The sequence below is a fragment of the Salmo salar genome, chromosome 03 (assembly GCF_965601325.2).
Source record: "Salmo salar chromosome 03, fSalSal1, whole genome shotgun sequence".
Classification (NCBI taxonomy): domain Eukaryota; kingdom Metazoa; phylum Chordata; class Actinopteri; order Salmoniformes; family Salmonidae; genus Salmo; species Salmo salar.
Window position 1 is genome coordinate 52,029,712 of NC_138293.1, and position 16,975 is coordinate 52,046,686.

At 42.4% G+C, this 16,975-nt stretch overlaps 1 protein-coding gene across 1 annotated transcript; it reads left to right on the top strand.

Moving 5' to 3' along the window:
* Positions 1–217: 217 nt before the first annotated feature.
* Positions 218–15,919, top strand: atp6v0ca (ATPase H+ transporting V0 subunit ca). The gene is made up of 3 exons (XM_014192208.3): positions 218–500; positions 14,355–14,538; positions 14,877–15,919. Exons 1-3 carry the CDS (start codon positions 428–430, stop codon positions 15,079–15,081), a joined length of 462 nt encoding a protein of 153 aa, XP_014047683.1. The 5' UTR covers positions 218–427; the 3' UTR covers positions 15,082–15,919.
* Positions 15,920–16,975: the final 1,056 nt, after the last annotated feature.

A 16,975-nucleotide genomic window follows, 5' to 3' on the forward strand; every position in this document is an offset into this window, starting at 1 on the left:
AACCAGGCAGGCATGAATAGAACATAGACAGCCTTCAGCGGACCATACCACTATTACGATAAAATTAGGGATATCATCTAATTTATTTGATAATTCAATTATATACCTTTCTTGCCAACAAATTATATTATTTTAATTCTTATGTGAACGAAATGGGCATGAAATGACACGCAGGATGTTTTGGATACCCCTACATTGACATAATGGGACATGCCCAGTGGACTGATCATGTGACATTTTCCATGTCGCCATTTTCTACCGCTACACCACTGTTCCTGTGAAGAGGTGGATTCTTCGACTTTCGTCCTTGTGCTGGATTAAAGGGCCTTGCAATTGACAGTGTTGAGAATCGACAGAAACATTTACGTTTAAAAGAAAGGAAATACACGGTTGTGCACTTTCACTGTCAGTAGCTTTTCCTGTAAGAATGTCGTCAGAAAGCCCCGAATACTCCCCGTTCTTCGCAGTGATGGGAGCATCTGCGGCTATGGTCTTCAGCGGTAACGATAACTATCACAACACCTTCGCTAAGTCATATGTCTCATATGCCTTGTTCAATCTCTCTCTCTCTCTCTCTCTGTGTGTGTGTGTGTGTGTGTGTGTGTGTGTGTGTGTGTGTGTGTGTGTGTGTGTGTGTGTGTGTGTGTGTGTGTGTGTGTGTGTGTGTGTGTGTGTGTGTGTGTGTGTGTTTTTTTACACTCGCCCGAAATGTCTACTAAGGAATTTTGTGTTGAATATGGAGCGGGCAAGTCAAAAAAGCCAAGAGGATGCGGTTGCTTGTTAGATAACTGGCCATCACAGGTGTGATGTGAGAGACAGTGGCGGTTCTAGACCATTTCAACTGGGGGGGCCAAGCTGGGGCCAGTTGTACTGTTAGAGGGGCCAGTTACATTAGACGTTATTGTTGTCATATCGTTTTCTTCACTGCATTGCAGGCAAAAGCCACCATCACGTTGCCACGCTAATAACGGATGTAGATAGCAAAAATGTGTTATGTAAAAATGATTTCATACTCCACATTTAGGGGGGCCACAAGGGGGTCCAAAAATGTTGTCACAGGGGCACTGCCCCCCCAGAACCACTAGTGGTGAGAGAGTAGGCATTCGGACTTGAGATTTCCATCGTAACATGTGACGTTGCCATTGACGTAACAAGCTGGCCAATTTCTATTGATACAGTTTGATGTAGATATTTGTGTATTAACTAATAGTTCAATGGAGATATTCAATACATTAAATAACAACGTTTGGCGCGTGGGGTTGGTCATCGTGTCGACTAGCAGCAAGATGCCTAACGTTAACTAGCTTGCTCACCTAGGCTACTCAACCACAGATAGAACAATGCGCCATATGTTTCACCGATGTATACATCTGAAGCATCCAGTTGTCATTTCCTCTCACAACCAAATATGGTGATTAAAAAATAAAATTGATTTAAAATATATATTTAACCTGTACTTTATCAGGTAGTCAAACTGGGACCAATGTCTATTACAGATGAGCCCAGAATTACAGGAAATACACACATCAATATAAATACAAAATGCATGCAGAAAGAACATGGACATAAAAGAACACATTCATCAGTAATAAGGTCCTCAATCAGCCTTTTGAATTGCACCATAACATCAAATTTTAACCTCTATGGGCAAGGCGGGACGAATTCGTCCCACCTACGTAACAGCCACCTGAATTCAGTGGCGCGATTTTTGAATCGTTTGAAATACTATTACTTCAATTTCTCAAACATATGACTATTTTACAGCAATTTTAAAGACAAGACTCTCCTTAATCTAACCACACTGTCCGATTTCAAAAAGGCTTTACAACGAAAGCAAAACATTAGATTATGCCAGCAGAGTACTCAGCCAGAAATAATCAGACACCCATTTTTCAAGCTAGCATATAATGTCACAAAAACCAAAACCACAGCTAAATGTAGCACTAACCTTTGATGGTCTTCATCAGATGACACACCCTAGGACATTATGTTATACAATACATGCATGTTTTGTTCAATCAAGTTCATATTTATATCAAAAACCAGCTTTTTACATTAGCATGTGACGTCGAGCATTCCCACCGCAACACTGCCGGTGAATTCTAGCTAAATTACTCACGATAAACGTTCACAAAAAGCATAACAATTATATTAAGAATTATAGATACAGAACTCCTCTATGCACTCGATATGTCCGATTTTAAAATAGCTTTTCGGTGAAAGCACATTTTGCAATATTCTCAGTAGATAGCCCGGCCATCACAGGGCTAGCTATTTAGACACCCGGCAGGTTTAGCACTTCACCAAAGTCAGATTTACTATAAGAAAAATGTTATTACCTTTGCTGTTCTTCGTCAGAATGCACTCCCAGGGCTTCTACTTCAATAACAAATGTTGGTTTGGTCCAAAATAATCCATCGTTATATCCAAACAGCGGCGTGTTTTGTTCGTGCGTTCTAGACACTATCCTAAAGGCTAAATAAGGGTGACGAGCATGGCGCAATGTCGTGACAAAAGAATGTCTAAATATTCCATTACCGTACTTCGAAGCATGTCAACCGCTGTTTAAAACCAATTTTTATGCCATTTTTCTCGTAGAAAAGCGATAATATTCCGACCGGGAATCTGCGATAAGCTAAACAGACAGAAGGAAAAGACACCATTCGGGGGCGAAGCGGGCACGCGCCTCAGCCAATGGTCCTCTGAGTCGGCCACTTGCCAAAAGGCGATAAGCTGTTTCAGCCAGAGCCTGCCTCGATCATCGTTCAGCTTTTTCCCGGGCTCTGAGACCCTATTGGAAGCCCTCGGAAGTGTCACGTTACAGCTACAGATCCTGACTCTTCAATAAACAGATGCCAAGACGACACGACTCCTTCTCAGACAGGCCACTTCCTGCATGAAACCTTCTCAGGTTTTGGCCTGCCATAGGAGTTCTGTTATACTCACAGACACCATTCAAACAGTTTTAGAAACTTTAGGGTGTTTTCTATCCAAAGCCGAACAATAATATGCATATTCTAGCTTACTGGGCAGGAGTACGAGCCAGATTAAAAATCGGGCACGTATTTTTATCCAGCCGTCTCAATACTGCCCCCTAGCCCTAACAGGTTAACCGGAGGCATTTTGAGTACTTGTCATTTACAACTGCGACATGGCCAAGATAAAGCAAAGCAGTTCGACACATATAACAACACAGAGTTACACATGGAGTAAAACAAACATACAGTCAATAATACAGTAGAAAAATAAGTCTATATACAATGTGAGCAAATGAGTTCAGAAGGGAGGTAAAGGCAATAAATAGGCCATGGTGGCGAAGTAAATACAATATAGCAATTAAAACACTGGAATGGTAGATTTCACAGTAGATGAGTGTGCAAAGTAGAAATACTGGTGTGCAAAATAGCAAAATAAATAAATACAGTAGGGGAAGAGGTAGTTGTTTGGGCTATTTTATAGATGGGCTATGTACAAATGCAGTGATCTGTGAGCTGCTCTGACAGCTGGTGCTTAACCTCTATGGGCTAGGTGGGACGCTTGCGTCCCACCTATGTAACAGCCACTGCCAGCCTGTGGCGCGATTTTCAAAACCTTAAAAATCCTATTACTTCAATTTCTCAAACATATGACTATTTTACAGCCATTTAAAGACAAGACTCTCGTTAATCTAACCACACTGTCCGATTTCAAAAAGGCTTTACAACGAAAGCAAAACATTAGATTATGTCAGCAGAGTACCAAGCCAGAAATAATCAGACACCCATTTTTCAAGCCAGCATATAATGTCACCAAAACCCAGAAGACAGCTAAATGCAGCACTCACCTTTGATGATCTTCATCAGATGACAACCCTAGGACATTATGTTATACAATACATGCATGTTTTGTTCAATCAAGTTCATATTTATATCAAAAACCAGCTTTTTACATTAGCATGTGACGTTCAGAACTAGCATACCCCCCGCAAACTTCCGGGGAATTCGCTAACATTTTACTAAATTACTCACGATAAACGTTCACAAAAAGCATAACAATTATTTTAAGAATTATAGATACAGACCTCCTCTATGCACTCGATATGTCCGATTTTAAAATAGCTTTTTGGTGAAAGCACATTTTGCAATATTCTAAGTACATAGCCCAGGCTTCACGGGCTCGCTATTTAGACACCCGGCAAGTTTAGCACTCACCATAATCATATTTACTATTATAAAAGTTTGATTACCTTTTGTTGTCTTCGTCAGAATGCACTCCCAGGACGTCTACTTCAATAACAAATGTTGGTTTGGTCCAAAATAATCCATCGTTATATCCGAATAGCGGCGTTTTGTTCGTGCGTTCCAGACACTATCCGAAATAGTAAAGAAGTGTCACGCGCATGGCGCAATTCGTGACAATAAAATTCTAAATATTCCATTACCGTACTTCGAAGCATGTCAACCGCTGTTTAAAATCAATTTTTACGACACTTTTCTCGTAGAAAAGCGATAATATTCCGACAGGGAATCTCCTTTTCGGCAAACAGAGGAAAAAATCCCAAAGGCGGGGGCGGTCGGGGTCACGCGCATAAGGCCAGAGTTCCTTGATCGGCCACTTGAGAAAGGCGATAATGTGTTTCAGCCTGGGGCTGGAATGACGACATTATGTTTTTTCCCGGGCTCTGAGCGCCTATGGACGACGTGGGAAGTGTCACGTTAGAGCAGAGATCCTTAGTAAATGATAGAGATGGAAAAGAAGTTCAAGAAATGGTCAGACAGGCCACTTCCTGTAAAGGAATCTCTCAGGTTTTGACCTGCCATTTGAGTTCTGTTATACTCAGACACCATTCAAACAGTTTTAGAAAATTTAGGGTGTTTTCTATCCATATGTAATAAGTATATGCATATTCTAGTTACTGGGTAGGAGTGGTAACCAGATTAAATCGGGTATGTTTTTTATCCAGCCGTGTCAATACTGCCCCCTAGCCCTAACAGGTTAAAGCTAGTGAGGGAGATAAGTGTTTCCAGTTTCAGAGATTTTGGTAGTTGGTTCCAGTCATTGGCAGCAGAGAACTGGAAGGAGAGGCAGCCAAAGGAGGAATTGGCTTTGGGGGTGACAAGTGAGCTATACCTGCTGGAACGCGTGCTGCGGGTGGGTGCAGCTATGGTGACCAGCGAGCAGAGATAAGGTGGGACTTTACCTAGCAGGGTCTTGTAGATGTCCTGGAGCCAGTGGGTTTGGTGGCGAGTATGAAGCGAGGGCCAGCCAACGAGAGCGTACAGTTCGCAGTGGTGGGTGGTATATGGGGCTTTGGTGACAAAACGGATGGCACTGTGATAGACTGCATCCAATTTGTTGAGTAGGGTGTTGGAGGCTATTTTGTAAATGACATCGCCAAAGTCGAGGATTGGTAAGATGGTCAGTTTTACGAGGGTATGTTTGGCAGCATGAGTGAAGGATGCTTTGTTGCCAAATAGGAAGCCAATTCTAGATTTAACTTTGGATTGGAGATGTTTGATGTGAGTCTGGAAGGAGAGTTTACAGTCTAACCAGACACCTAGGTATTTATAGTTGTCCACATATTCTCAGTCAGAGTCGTGATGCTGGACTGGCGGGCAGGTGCAGGCAGCGATCGGTTGAAGAGCATGCATTTAGTTTTACTTGTATTTAAGAGTAGTTGTAGGCCACGGAAGGAGAGTTGTATGGCATTGAAGCTCGTCTGGAGGGTTGTTAAGTGTCCAAAGATGGGCCAGAAGTATACAGAATGGTGTTGTCTGCGTAGAGGTGGATCAGAGACTCACCAGCAGCAAGAGCGACATCATTGATATATACAGAGAAGAGAGTCGGCCCAAGAATTGAACCCTGTCGCACCACCCCCTTAGAGACTACCAGAGGCCCGGACAACAGGCCCTCAGATTTGACACAATGAACTCTGAAAAAAATATGGCATGATTCCACCAATTTTAACCTTCTGCATCACTTTCAAAGAGGTACTTTTATTTTGAACGCAAACTGCAAATTCCACACTTGTGCCTTATCCTTATTGTGGCGAGATTCACAACACATAACCTGGTCAGGTCGAGCCTCACTAGCCAGATGAAGCTAGCTGGCTGCTTATAACGTTAGCTTTGGGCAACAGGGTTAAGTAGCTGGCTAGCTATTTATTTTCATGAACTGAAGTTCAATTTCAATAGGCGAACAAGTGGCTACCTAGCTAATACTTACTCACAAGGATTCCTAAATCATTGCTAAGAATAGTGAAAATGACTGCAGTTTCTACTGGTCATTGTTTTCAGGCTGGTTGTATTGGTGCTAGCTTGGTACCAAGCTAAAGCTAGCTAGCTACTCCAGAAGTTGCTGGGTGGTATTGTAAACACATTGTTCGTGGTCGGTGTTTGCTTGTTTGCAGACTTCTTTGTACAGCTTTGACAGTGCTACTGATAGTAGTGTGGTGGTGCTTGGCTTGCACGTGCAAATTCAGAACACACAACATTCTATAATAGAACTGTTATTTGACGTGTCAAATTAAAAGCTCATTTAACGCTTCAGTGTTATTTGCCGTGTCTTTTTTGACATGCAAAGATCCAAACTGCGTTCCATATTATGTCATGAAGCTAATAGCAGTGACGTTATTACAGTGTAACTCCGGTAGAGAAACATTTGAACAATAGCGTACTTGGTAACGTTAGTGTGTACCGGTGCTCGACCAGTTGCGAAAGCCAACATCACCCACGACAGAGAAGGGTTGATTGTCAAGGGCAATGAATCCAATTTTCTAGGCGTTAATGGATTTCACCTTTGAGTTGTCTCGCTGAAATGTTCTTACTCTGTCAAATGACTGCACGACTTGTTGACTCCTCGATCCACACAGCAGACATTGTGGGCTAGGTTAGGAATGCTGTGTTGCACGTGTAGCGCAACATTTTACGTGGCATCATTACGTCATGTACCTACGTTATATAGGTATCCACGTCGGCCTCGACATCGGCGTTAAACTAGACAGGCCGATACCTATGTTGGTATTTTTAGCTAATATCGGACAATTCCGATATGTTCACCGATATATCGTGCATCCCTTGTGGAAAGTCCCTGGCCGCCGTTAAGCTCGTGAGTCAAATTACTGCGGGTGAATGACTGGTTCTGGCGAGTGGGTCAAACAAAGCCAGTGTGAATGGTGCTTTCAAGACAACTGGGAGCTCAAAGTTCCCAAATCATGACATCAGTAATCTTCAGGTCGGAAAGTCGGAGCTCTAGAAAGATACCAGAGTTTCCGAGTTGGATGACCGTTCCAATATATATTTTTTTATGAGTTCACAGTTGTCTTGAGCACTTGGAAGTCTGAGATTTCAGAGTTCAGTTGTTTTGAACGCGGCAGAAGGGCAACGTTATAAACCATCTTTGGTGTTGTCGTATACAGAGGCCTTTTTTAGTTAATGCTACAATGTTTCATCGCTGTGGGAAGCGAACCCACAACCCTGGCGTTGCAATCACCATGCTCTACCAATGGAGAGGAAATTAATGTGACGGCTCTGATCAAATGAGGAATGTACCCTAACTCGAATGAATTTAGCACCATCTTGGCTATTGATTGAATATGGCTAGTCAGGTGCTGCATTAGATTGCTTGTCAGTCACTGTCTTACTGTGTCATTACCATTGAAGCTATTTATACGTTTGAATATTTGTAGCTACTTTTTAAGTAAATACCGTCAGTCAACTTTTGCAATACATTAGGAGATTAAGAACATTGCGTTCTTCATTTCATCGGTCACATAATTTTTCATTATGAAGCTTACCGGTAGTCCCCAGTCACGTGGTGGTTGTTTACAAGCACACAACGACGAGAGACTCACAAGTTTTTGTGTAGCATGCGGCAGGTGATCTAGTTACAGTATGGAATTCACAACTGAAGGTTTGCCAGCTAGATAACTTAATAGTTATAAGATAACTGGCTAAAATGTGCTAAAGGCTCTGCAGTTGTGCATTTGGTTTGCAAATTTAGTAGCTAGTTAGCTATCTAGCTAAATGGTTAGCTTCTTCCAAAATCAAGCTTCGCTTGGTAACAGCAGAGAATTCCCTCCTGGATCAAGAGCCTTGCTGTTTAATATTTGCTTTGTGTGTGCAACAAACTGTGAGTAGCATCTTTGAGTTACTTGTAAAACTTTGAGCTGTAAATGTCCGTCTTGCAAATTGTTTAGGTCTGCAGTGCGCTCGTTAGCATTCTCGTTCATGTACTTGTTAGCATTGCTAACCTTCTGATTAGATGTGTTAAGATGGTGTTTAGAAAATCGCGCCCCTTGTGTTCATTGACGATATTACCGAATATCCCGGTATGGCACAAGGTTGTTATGACAGTCTGGATACTGTCCAAGCCCAACGTCTTGTGTGCGTGCCCTACACAATTTGTGGAGGTGGTGTGAGAACAGGCTACATGGGTAATTAAAGTACAGTCGTGGCCAAAAGTTTTCAGAAAGACACAAATATTAATTTTCACAAAGTCTGCTGCCTCAGTGTCTTCAGATATTTTTGTCAGATGTTACTATGGAATACTGAAGTATAATTACAAGCATTTCATAAGTGTCGAAGGCTTTTATTGACAATTACATGAAGTTGATGCAAAGAGTCAATATTTGCAGCGTTGACCCTTCTTTTTCAAGACCTCTGCAATCCGCACTGGCATGCTGTCAATTAACTTCTGGGCCACATCCTGACTGACGGCAGCCCATTCTCGCATAATCAATGCTTGGAGTTTGTCAGAATTTGTGGGTTTTTGTTTGTCCACCTGCCTCTTGAGGATTGACCACAAGTTCTCAAAGGGATTAAGGTCTGGGAAGTTTCCTGGCCATGGACCCAAAATATCGATGTTTTGTTCCCCGAGCCACTTAGTTATCACTTTTGCTTTATGGCAAGATGCTCCATCATGCTGGAAAAGCCATTGTTCGTCACCAAACTGTTCCTGGATGGTTGGGGGAAGTTTCTCTCGGAGGATGTGTTGGTACCATTCTTTATTCATGGCTGTGTTCTTAGGCAAAATTGTGAGTGAGCCCACTCCCTTGGCTGAGAAGCAACCCCAGACATGAATGGTCTCAGGATGCTTTACTGTTGGCATGACACAGGACTGATGGTAGCGCTCACTTTGTCTTCTCCAGACAAGCTTTTTTCCGGATGCTCCAAAAAAATCAGAAAGGGAATTCATCAGAGAAAATGACTTTACCCCAGTCCTCAGCAGTCCAATCCCTGTACATTTTGCAGAATATCAGTCTGTCCCTGATGTTTTTCCTGGAGAGAAGTGGCTTCCTTGCTGCCCTTCTTGACACCAGGCCATCCTCCAAAAGTCTAAGCCCTACTGTGCGTGCAGATGCACTCACACCTGCCTGCTGCCATTCCTGAGCAAGCTCTGCACTGCTGGTGCCCCGATCCCGCAGCTGAATCAACTTTAGGAGACGGTCCTGGCGCTTGCTGGACTTTCTTGGGCGCCCTGAAGCCTTCTTCACAACAATTGAACCGCTCTCCTTGAAGTTCTTCATGATCCGATAAATGATTGATTTAGTTGCAATCTTACTGGCAGCAATATCCTTGCCTGTGAAGACCTTTTTGTGCAAAGCAATGATGACGGCACGTGTTTCCTTGCAGGTAACCATGGTTGACAGAGGAAGAACAATGATTCCAAGCACCACCCTCCTTTTGATGCTTCCAGTCTGTTATTCGAACTCAATCAGCGTGACAGAGTGATCTCCAGCCTTGTCCTCGTCAACTCACACCTGTGTTAACGAGAGAATCACTGACATGATGTCAGCTGGTCCTTTTGTGGCAGGGCTGAAATGCAGTAGAAATGTTTTTTGGGCATTCAGTGCAAATTACAAATTGCCATCATACAAACTGAGGCAGCAGACTTTGAAAAGTCATATTTGTGTCATTCTCAACTTTTGGCCATGACTGTAGTGTGGACTCTAGGTTGGTTAACCTCTATGGGACCGGCGGGACGAATTCGTCCCACCTACGTAACATCCACTGCCAGCCTGTGGCGCGATTTTCAAAATCTTCAAAATCCTATTACTTCAATTTCTCAAACATATGACTATTTTACAGCCATTTAAAGATAAGACTCTCGTTAATCTAACCACACTGTCCGATTTCAAAAAGGCTTTACAACGAAAGCAAAACATTAGATTATGTCAGCAGAGTACCAAGCCAGAAATAATCAGACACCCATTTTTCAAGCCAGCATATAATGTCACCAAAACCCAGAAGACAGCTAAATGCAGCACTCACCTTTGATGATCTTCATCAGATGACAACCCTAGGACATTATGTTATACAATACATGCATGTTTTGTTCAATCAAGTTCATATTTATATCAAAAACCAGCTTTTTACATTAGCATGTGACGTTCAGAACTAGCATACCCCCCGCAAACTTCCGGGGAATTCGCTAACATTTTACTAAATTACTCACGATAAACGTTCACAAAAAGCATAACAATTATTTTAAGAATTATAGATACAGACCTCCTCTATGCACTCGATATGTCCGATTTTAAAATAGCTTTTTGGTGAAAGCACATTTTGCAATATTCTAAGTACATAGCCCAGGCATCACGGGCTCGCTATTTAGACACCCGGCAAGTTTAGCACTCACCATAATCATATTTACTATTATAAAAATGTCATTACCTTTTGTTGTCTTCGTCAGAATGCACACCCAGGACGTCTACTTCAATAACAAATGTTGGTTTGGTCCAAAATAATCCATCGTTATATCCGAATAGCGGCGTTTTGTTCGTGCGTTCCAGACACTATCCGAAATAGTAAAGAAGTGTCGCGCGCTTGGCGCAATTCCTGACAATAAAATTCAAAGTATTCCATTGCCGTACGTCGAAGCATGTCAACCGCTGTTTAAAATCAATTTTTACGTCATTTTTCTCGTAGAAAAGCGATAAAATTCCGACAGGGAATCTCCTTTTCGGCAAACAGAGGAAAAAATCCCAAAGGCGGGGGCGGTCGGGGTCACGCGCATAAGCTAGTGTCTCTTGATGGGCCACTTGAGAAAGGCGATAATGTGTTTCAGCCTGGGGCTGGAATGATGACATTCTCTTTTTTCCCGGGCTCTGAGAGCCTATGGACGACGTGGGAAGTGTCACGTTAGAGCAGAGATCCTTAGTAAATGATAGAGATGGCAAAGAAGTTCCAGAAATGGTCAGACAGGCCACTTCCTGTAAAGGAATCTCTCAGGTTTTGACCTGCCATTTGAGTTCTGTTATACTCACAGACACCATTCAAACAGTTTTAGAAAATTTAGGGTGTTTTCTATCCATATGTAATAAGTATATGCATATTCTAGTTACTGAGTAGGAGTGGTAACCAGATTAAATCGGGTATGTTTTTTATCCAGCCGTGTCAATGCTGCCCCCTAGCCCTAACAGGTTAAACCAGACTGGCATCGCTCTCTGGAATTTTTTCACTTTAGTTTGGCTAGACTAGCTCTACTGCCATCTGGGTTCAGCACTGCATGGCTATGTTCCCATTTATCTCTCATTCAGGGACTAAAATTAACACCTGTCAAATGCTGGTAGATTTTGGCATTGGCGGGTCAAATTCACCAGCCATGTTGGCAAGTGGTCAGTCTCCACAGTGCAAGTATTTCACTCACGTTTGTGAATAAAAAGTCAAGTATGATCACATTTCTAGAGAAATTACTTCTGCAGAAGCTTTTTTCAAAGTATTTATGCTGTTCTGTTTCATAGCTGGTAAATGAATTGCACAAAGTCAAAGAACTACAAAACTTATAGCCTATCCCACCTCGTGCTTCAACACGGCATGTGAAAGCTGAGTTGAAAGATTCATTTTTAGAAGCGCTGCACACAGGCATAAAAGTTTATCTAATTTACAAAACTCTACTGAAGGGAGACTTTGTCCTTGTTTCGTGGCTATTTACACTGAACAAAAATATAAATGCAACATGCAATGTGTTGGTTTCATGAGCTGAAATACAAGATCCCAGAAATGTTCCATATGCACAAAAAGCTTATTTCTCTCAAATTTTGGGCACAAATGTTTGTCATTTATAAGTCTTTGCTAGGTAAAGCCCTTCCTTATCTCAGCTCACTTGTCACCATAGCAACACCCACCCATAGCACGCACTCCAGCAGGTATATTTCACTGGTCATCCCCAAAGCCAACACTTACTTTGGCTGCCTTCAGTTCTCTGCTGCCAATGACTGGAATGAATTGCAAAAATCACTGACGCTGGAGAGTCATATCGCCCTCTAACTTTAAGCATCAGCTGTCAGAGCAGTTCACTGATCACTGTACCTGTACACAGCCAATCTGTAAATAGCACACCCAACTACCTCATCCCCATATTATTACTTACCCTCTTGCTCTTTTGCACCCCAGTATCTCTTCTTGCACATCATCATCTGCACATCTATCACTCCAGTGTTAATGTTAAATTGTAATTATTTTGCCTCTATGGCCTATTTATTGCCTACCTCCCTACTCTTCTATATTTGCACACACTGTACATATTTTTTTCTATTGTGTTATTGACTGTACGTTTGTTTAACTCTGTTTTTGTCGCACTGCTTTGCTTTATCTTGGCCAGGTCGCAGTTGTAAATGAGAACTTGTTCTCAACTGGCCTACCTGGTTAAATAAAGGTGAAAAAATAAAAATAAATGTCCCTGTTAGTGAGAGGCCACTTTTGTCACACAACACAATGCCACAGATGTCTCCGGTTTTGAGGGAGTGTGCAATTGGCATTCTGACTACAGGAATATCCAACTAATCTGTTGCCAGATAATTGAATGTTAATTTCTCTACCATAATACCTTTTTTATCACCGAACGGGCTCGGGAGAGGCAAAGGTCGAGTCATATGTCCTCTGAAATATGACCCGCCAAACTACGTTCCTTAACAGCTGCCAGCTTAACCCGGAAGCCAGCCGCACCAATGTGTCGGAGGAAACACTGTTCAATTGATGACTGAAGTCAGGCTGAATGCACCTGGCCTGCCACAAGGAGTAGCTAGAGCATGATGAGCCAAGTAAAGCCTCCCCTAACTGGACGATGCTGGGCCAATTGTGCGCCTCACTATGGGTAAGAACCCGGGCCTGTAGTGGCGCCTCAAGCAGTGCCTTAAACCACTGCGGTCTAAGTCACTCGGGAGGCCACTCGGGAGGCCACTGAGGAGTATTTCTGTCTGTAATAAAGCACATTTGTGGGGAAAAACTAATTCTGACTGGCTGGGCCTGGCTCTCCAGTGGGTGGTCCTGGTTCCCAAGTGGGTGGGCCTATGCCCTCTGAGGCGCCCCTGCCTAGTCATGTGAAATCCGTAAATTAGAGCCTAATGAATTTATTTCAATTGACTGATTTCCTTCTATGAACTGTAACTCAGTAAAATCTTTGAAATTGTTGCATGTTACGTTTATTTTTGTTCAGTTTACCTCTTTCCCATGCCTCTAAGACAATGCTTCTTTTTAAAAAAAAATCCTTAAATCCTCGCATCCTCTCTCCTCGCTGAAAGAACGGACCAGGTGAAAGCCATTCTAATGATGAGCTGAGTTTTCACCATATTGTTTACCTGTCAAGTCTTTGCCAATCAGTTACAGTTGAAGGGGAGAAGAGGACTGATTTTTAAGCTATTAAGGTAGCCATATAGGCTCTCAAGAATTTGGGAACCTTTGCAATCACAGATGGGTGTGAGCCTCAGAGTTAAAGGGATAGTTTGGGATGTTGGCAAGGAAGCCCTTTATCTACTTCCCCAAAGTCAGATGAACTTGTGGATACCATTTTTATGTCTCTGCATTCAGTTTGAAGGAAGTTGTTAACTAGCGTTAGACTTAACATTAGTTACCAATTATGCTATGGGAACAGTCATTCCAGTCATTGCACTAACGCTAGTTAGCATTGGCTCGCGACTGTACCTATAACTTCCTTCATACTGGATGCAGAGACATACAAATGGTATCCACATGTTCATCTGACTCTGAGGAACTAAATAAAGGGCTTCTTTGCCAAAATCCCCAACTATCCCTTTAAACGCACACAAACTCCTGAAACCATTGTGATGGCATTACCATTGTGCTAACGCATTTGTTGATCTATTGAGTTTTCCTCATAGATTTCAGTTTTTCCTAGAGCTACGAAGCATTGAAAGGGAAGCTTACCTGTGACAAACGGGCTTTGATCAACAAGCGCACACTGTACTGTCAACTCCATTGCTTTTAATACCCCCACGCTCTATAACAATCTAATCTCTGGTTCTCATGTTTTTTTTTTTTTTTTTTTTTCATGTTTCAAGTGTGTTCTGTTGACCAAGTAGGGTGGTCTTGGAATTCTGTGTTTTTGAAATTCTAAATTCTCCTTCTCTCCTCCAGCATTGGGGGCGGCCTATGGCACGGCTAAGAGCGGAACGGGCATCGCTGCCATGTCGGTGATGCGGCCGGAGCTCATCATGAAGTCCATCATTCCTGTGGTTATGGCGGGTATCATCGCCATCTATGGGCTGGTGGTGGCGGTGCTCATCGCCAACAACATTTCAGAGAAAGTCACCCTCTACAAGTAAGAGCTCAGACATTGCAGATGCTAGTTAACCTTTCTCAAGCCTACCGCTAGGTACTGCATGTCTGAAACGATCTGATTGGTAGTAATATGCTATTGGCTCCACTTGATAGGATTGGTGGATTTTTCACAATTGTTTTTTAGAAGTGTTTTAGTGATGTACTACATCTGTAAACTGATGGTCTGCAATCTCTTTGGGATGCTTTGACTGCAATTGTTTTAAATAAATCTTCCTCTCTTTCCCTCCCCATCTTTCTCCGTCTCTCCAACCCATCTCCATCCCTCCTCACTTTTTCTACCCTCTCCATCTTTCTCTAACCCTCACCTCTCTTCTGTAGGAGTTTCCTCCACTTGGGTGCTGGGCTGAGCGTGGGGCTGAGTGGGCTGGCGGCTGGTTTCGCCATCGGCATTGTGGGCGATGCAGGTGTTAGGGGCACGGCACAGCAGCCCAGGCTCTTCGTGGGCATGATCCTCATCCTAATCTTTGCAGAGGTCCTGGGGCTCTACGGTCTTATTGTGGCTCTCATCCTCTCCACAAAATAGAGAAAGAAAAGAGCAAAGTCCATCTGTACGTCGAGTCAATGCTACGTCATCCATTCCATATATATATAAACAACTAAGAAATAAAGAATAAATTGGAGCGCATGCCTTTACGACTGGTTCCAAATCGACTCCCTTTAGCCACTTCTTTCCTAGTGACACTACTTGGTCCTTTGTAGATCTAATAGGTTTGAATAAGTGTTAGCAATATGGTAATGGTAAAGCCACAGATCTACCTACATTGCTTATTCATGCCTGTCAGATCTACGAGGGAGGCATCTTGAGGTGTTAACGGCTGTGTCCCAAATGGCACCATATTCTCTACATGGTGCAATAATTTTGACCAGAGTTATATGGGCTATAGTGCTCTGGTCAAAAGTAGTCCACTCAATAGGGTGCGATTTGGGACATGTCATGGGGTTGATTTGAGATTGGGCGTGAAGTGAAAAGCGTCTCCTATTCCAATCGTATCTCTTTTCCTGTACAGTCGTCCTTGAGTCCACTAGCCAACCCCTTATAAATGCGCTATGTAAATGTAGTGACGCTTTCGTCCTGTGCGTGCTTGAGTATCGGTTTACCTCTTTCCTCCCAATTTCCTCTCATTTGTGTGTCTGCGTAATGACTTTTATTGTTATTGTTCCTTTGTTTGTTTTTTCTTTTAATGTCCGAAGAACGGACTGTTGGACAAATCATTTTATTTTTCTGGGGACCATTTTCACATTAAAGGACCTAACTAATACTAGGACATGGATAACTATTTTTTTGGTTTTGTTGTTTTTTCACTAATTATTTATGAAGATTTTGAAATGTTAATAAAACTGTTTTATCGAGTTCCCAATGAGATGGAGAGGTGTGCGTGTGTATATATCTCTATCTAATAAATATCTGTATAGCTAGATTAATTGCACTGTAGGTAATTGTTCTAAGGGCTTTGAGTTCCTCTGGATGCATGTATCCAGTGGTTACAATGGAGACGGTCTCAGATGTGGGAGTTAACTGTGTTTATGGTGGCTGGCGTGTGTGTGTCAACTCTAATACATCATTCTCATTCGTACTGTTGACCTGTAGTACTGGGGTGTAATCAATATTCCAAATGAAAACTAGACAGATTATATTGGACAGATTCAGGTAGGTCCCCCGTTTGATTCGTAAATGGTTTCCATTGCAAGATTTAATGAGTAAACCCCAGCCTTGTGGTTGCACTTGCTCACTGGCGGGCCTCGTCTGTCTAATATCCAATTAAATCTCAACCACATCTTTTCTTGCCTCATTTAATGATTTTCTGGAAGAATAGCTCGTTATGCATTTGCACTTTATCCATTCTGTTCTAGTACTCAACCCGGAAGCAGCACAGGGTTAATTGCGTTCACCACCAACTGCTCTATAGTTGGGGGGGAAAAAATCCCACGTCATGGCAGTTGCATGACAATACAAGTGTCCAATCATAGGTGCGGCTGGAGTTTGACAATGTATTGTTTTATGTCGGTGTCCTGAAAGTAAATCATGATCGTGAAAGACAGAACAATGAGCCAGAAATTGCACCGGATGTATAAATGTGAAGCATTTCCGCTCACTACTAAACATGAGGAAGCCCAGTGAGAGGTGGGGAGAGAGATGGATTTTGGCCGAAATTCTTCAAATTTTCTCATTGATGAAACATTTGATCTCCATACAGTTTTCTGTTTCCAAAACTAAAATATGTAAGAGTGGACTGCGTTTTGTAGGCTTGACCCTTTTCAAGTTTCAAAAAATTGGTTGTTTAGGAGTGCAAAGTTTCTGCACACGCGCACTTCAGAGTGCAAACAAACAAACTAACGGAAAATGGAAATACATGCTAGAACGCGACAATAGGATTTCACTAGCTGATGCTTGGCACTGCCCATCTCTTTGCTTGTTT

What these genes read in the sequence shown, in the direction of transcription:
- atp6v0ca (XM_014192208.3), top strand. Translation starts at nt 428, where the DNA reads ATGTCGTCAGAAAGCCCCGAATACTCCCCGTTCTTCGCAGTGATGGGA. An exon ending in TGCGGCTATGGTCTTCAGCG is followed by an intron (nt 501 to 14,354) that starts GTAACGATAACT and finishes TCTCTCCTCCAG; the next exon opens with CATTGGGGGCGGCCTATGGC. An exon ending in GAGAAAGTCACCCTCTACAA is followed by an intron (nt 14,539 to 14,876) that starts GTAAGAGCTCAG and finishes TCTCTTCTGTAG; the next exon opens with GAGTTTCCTCCACTTGGGTG.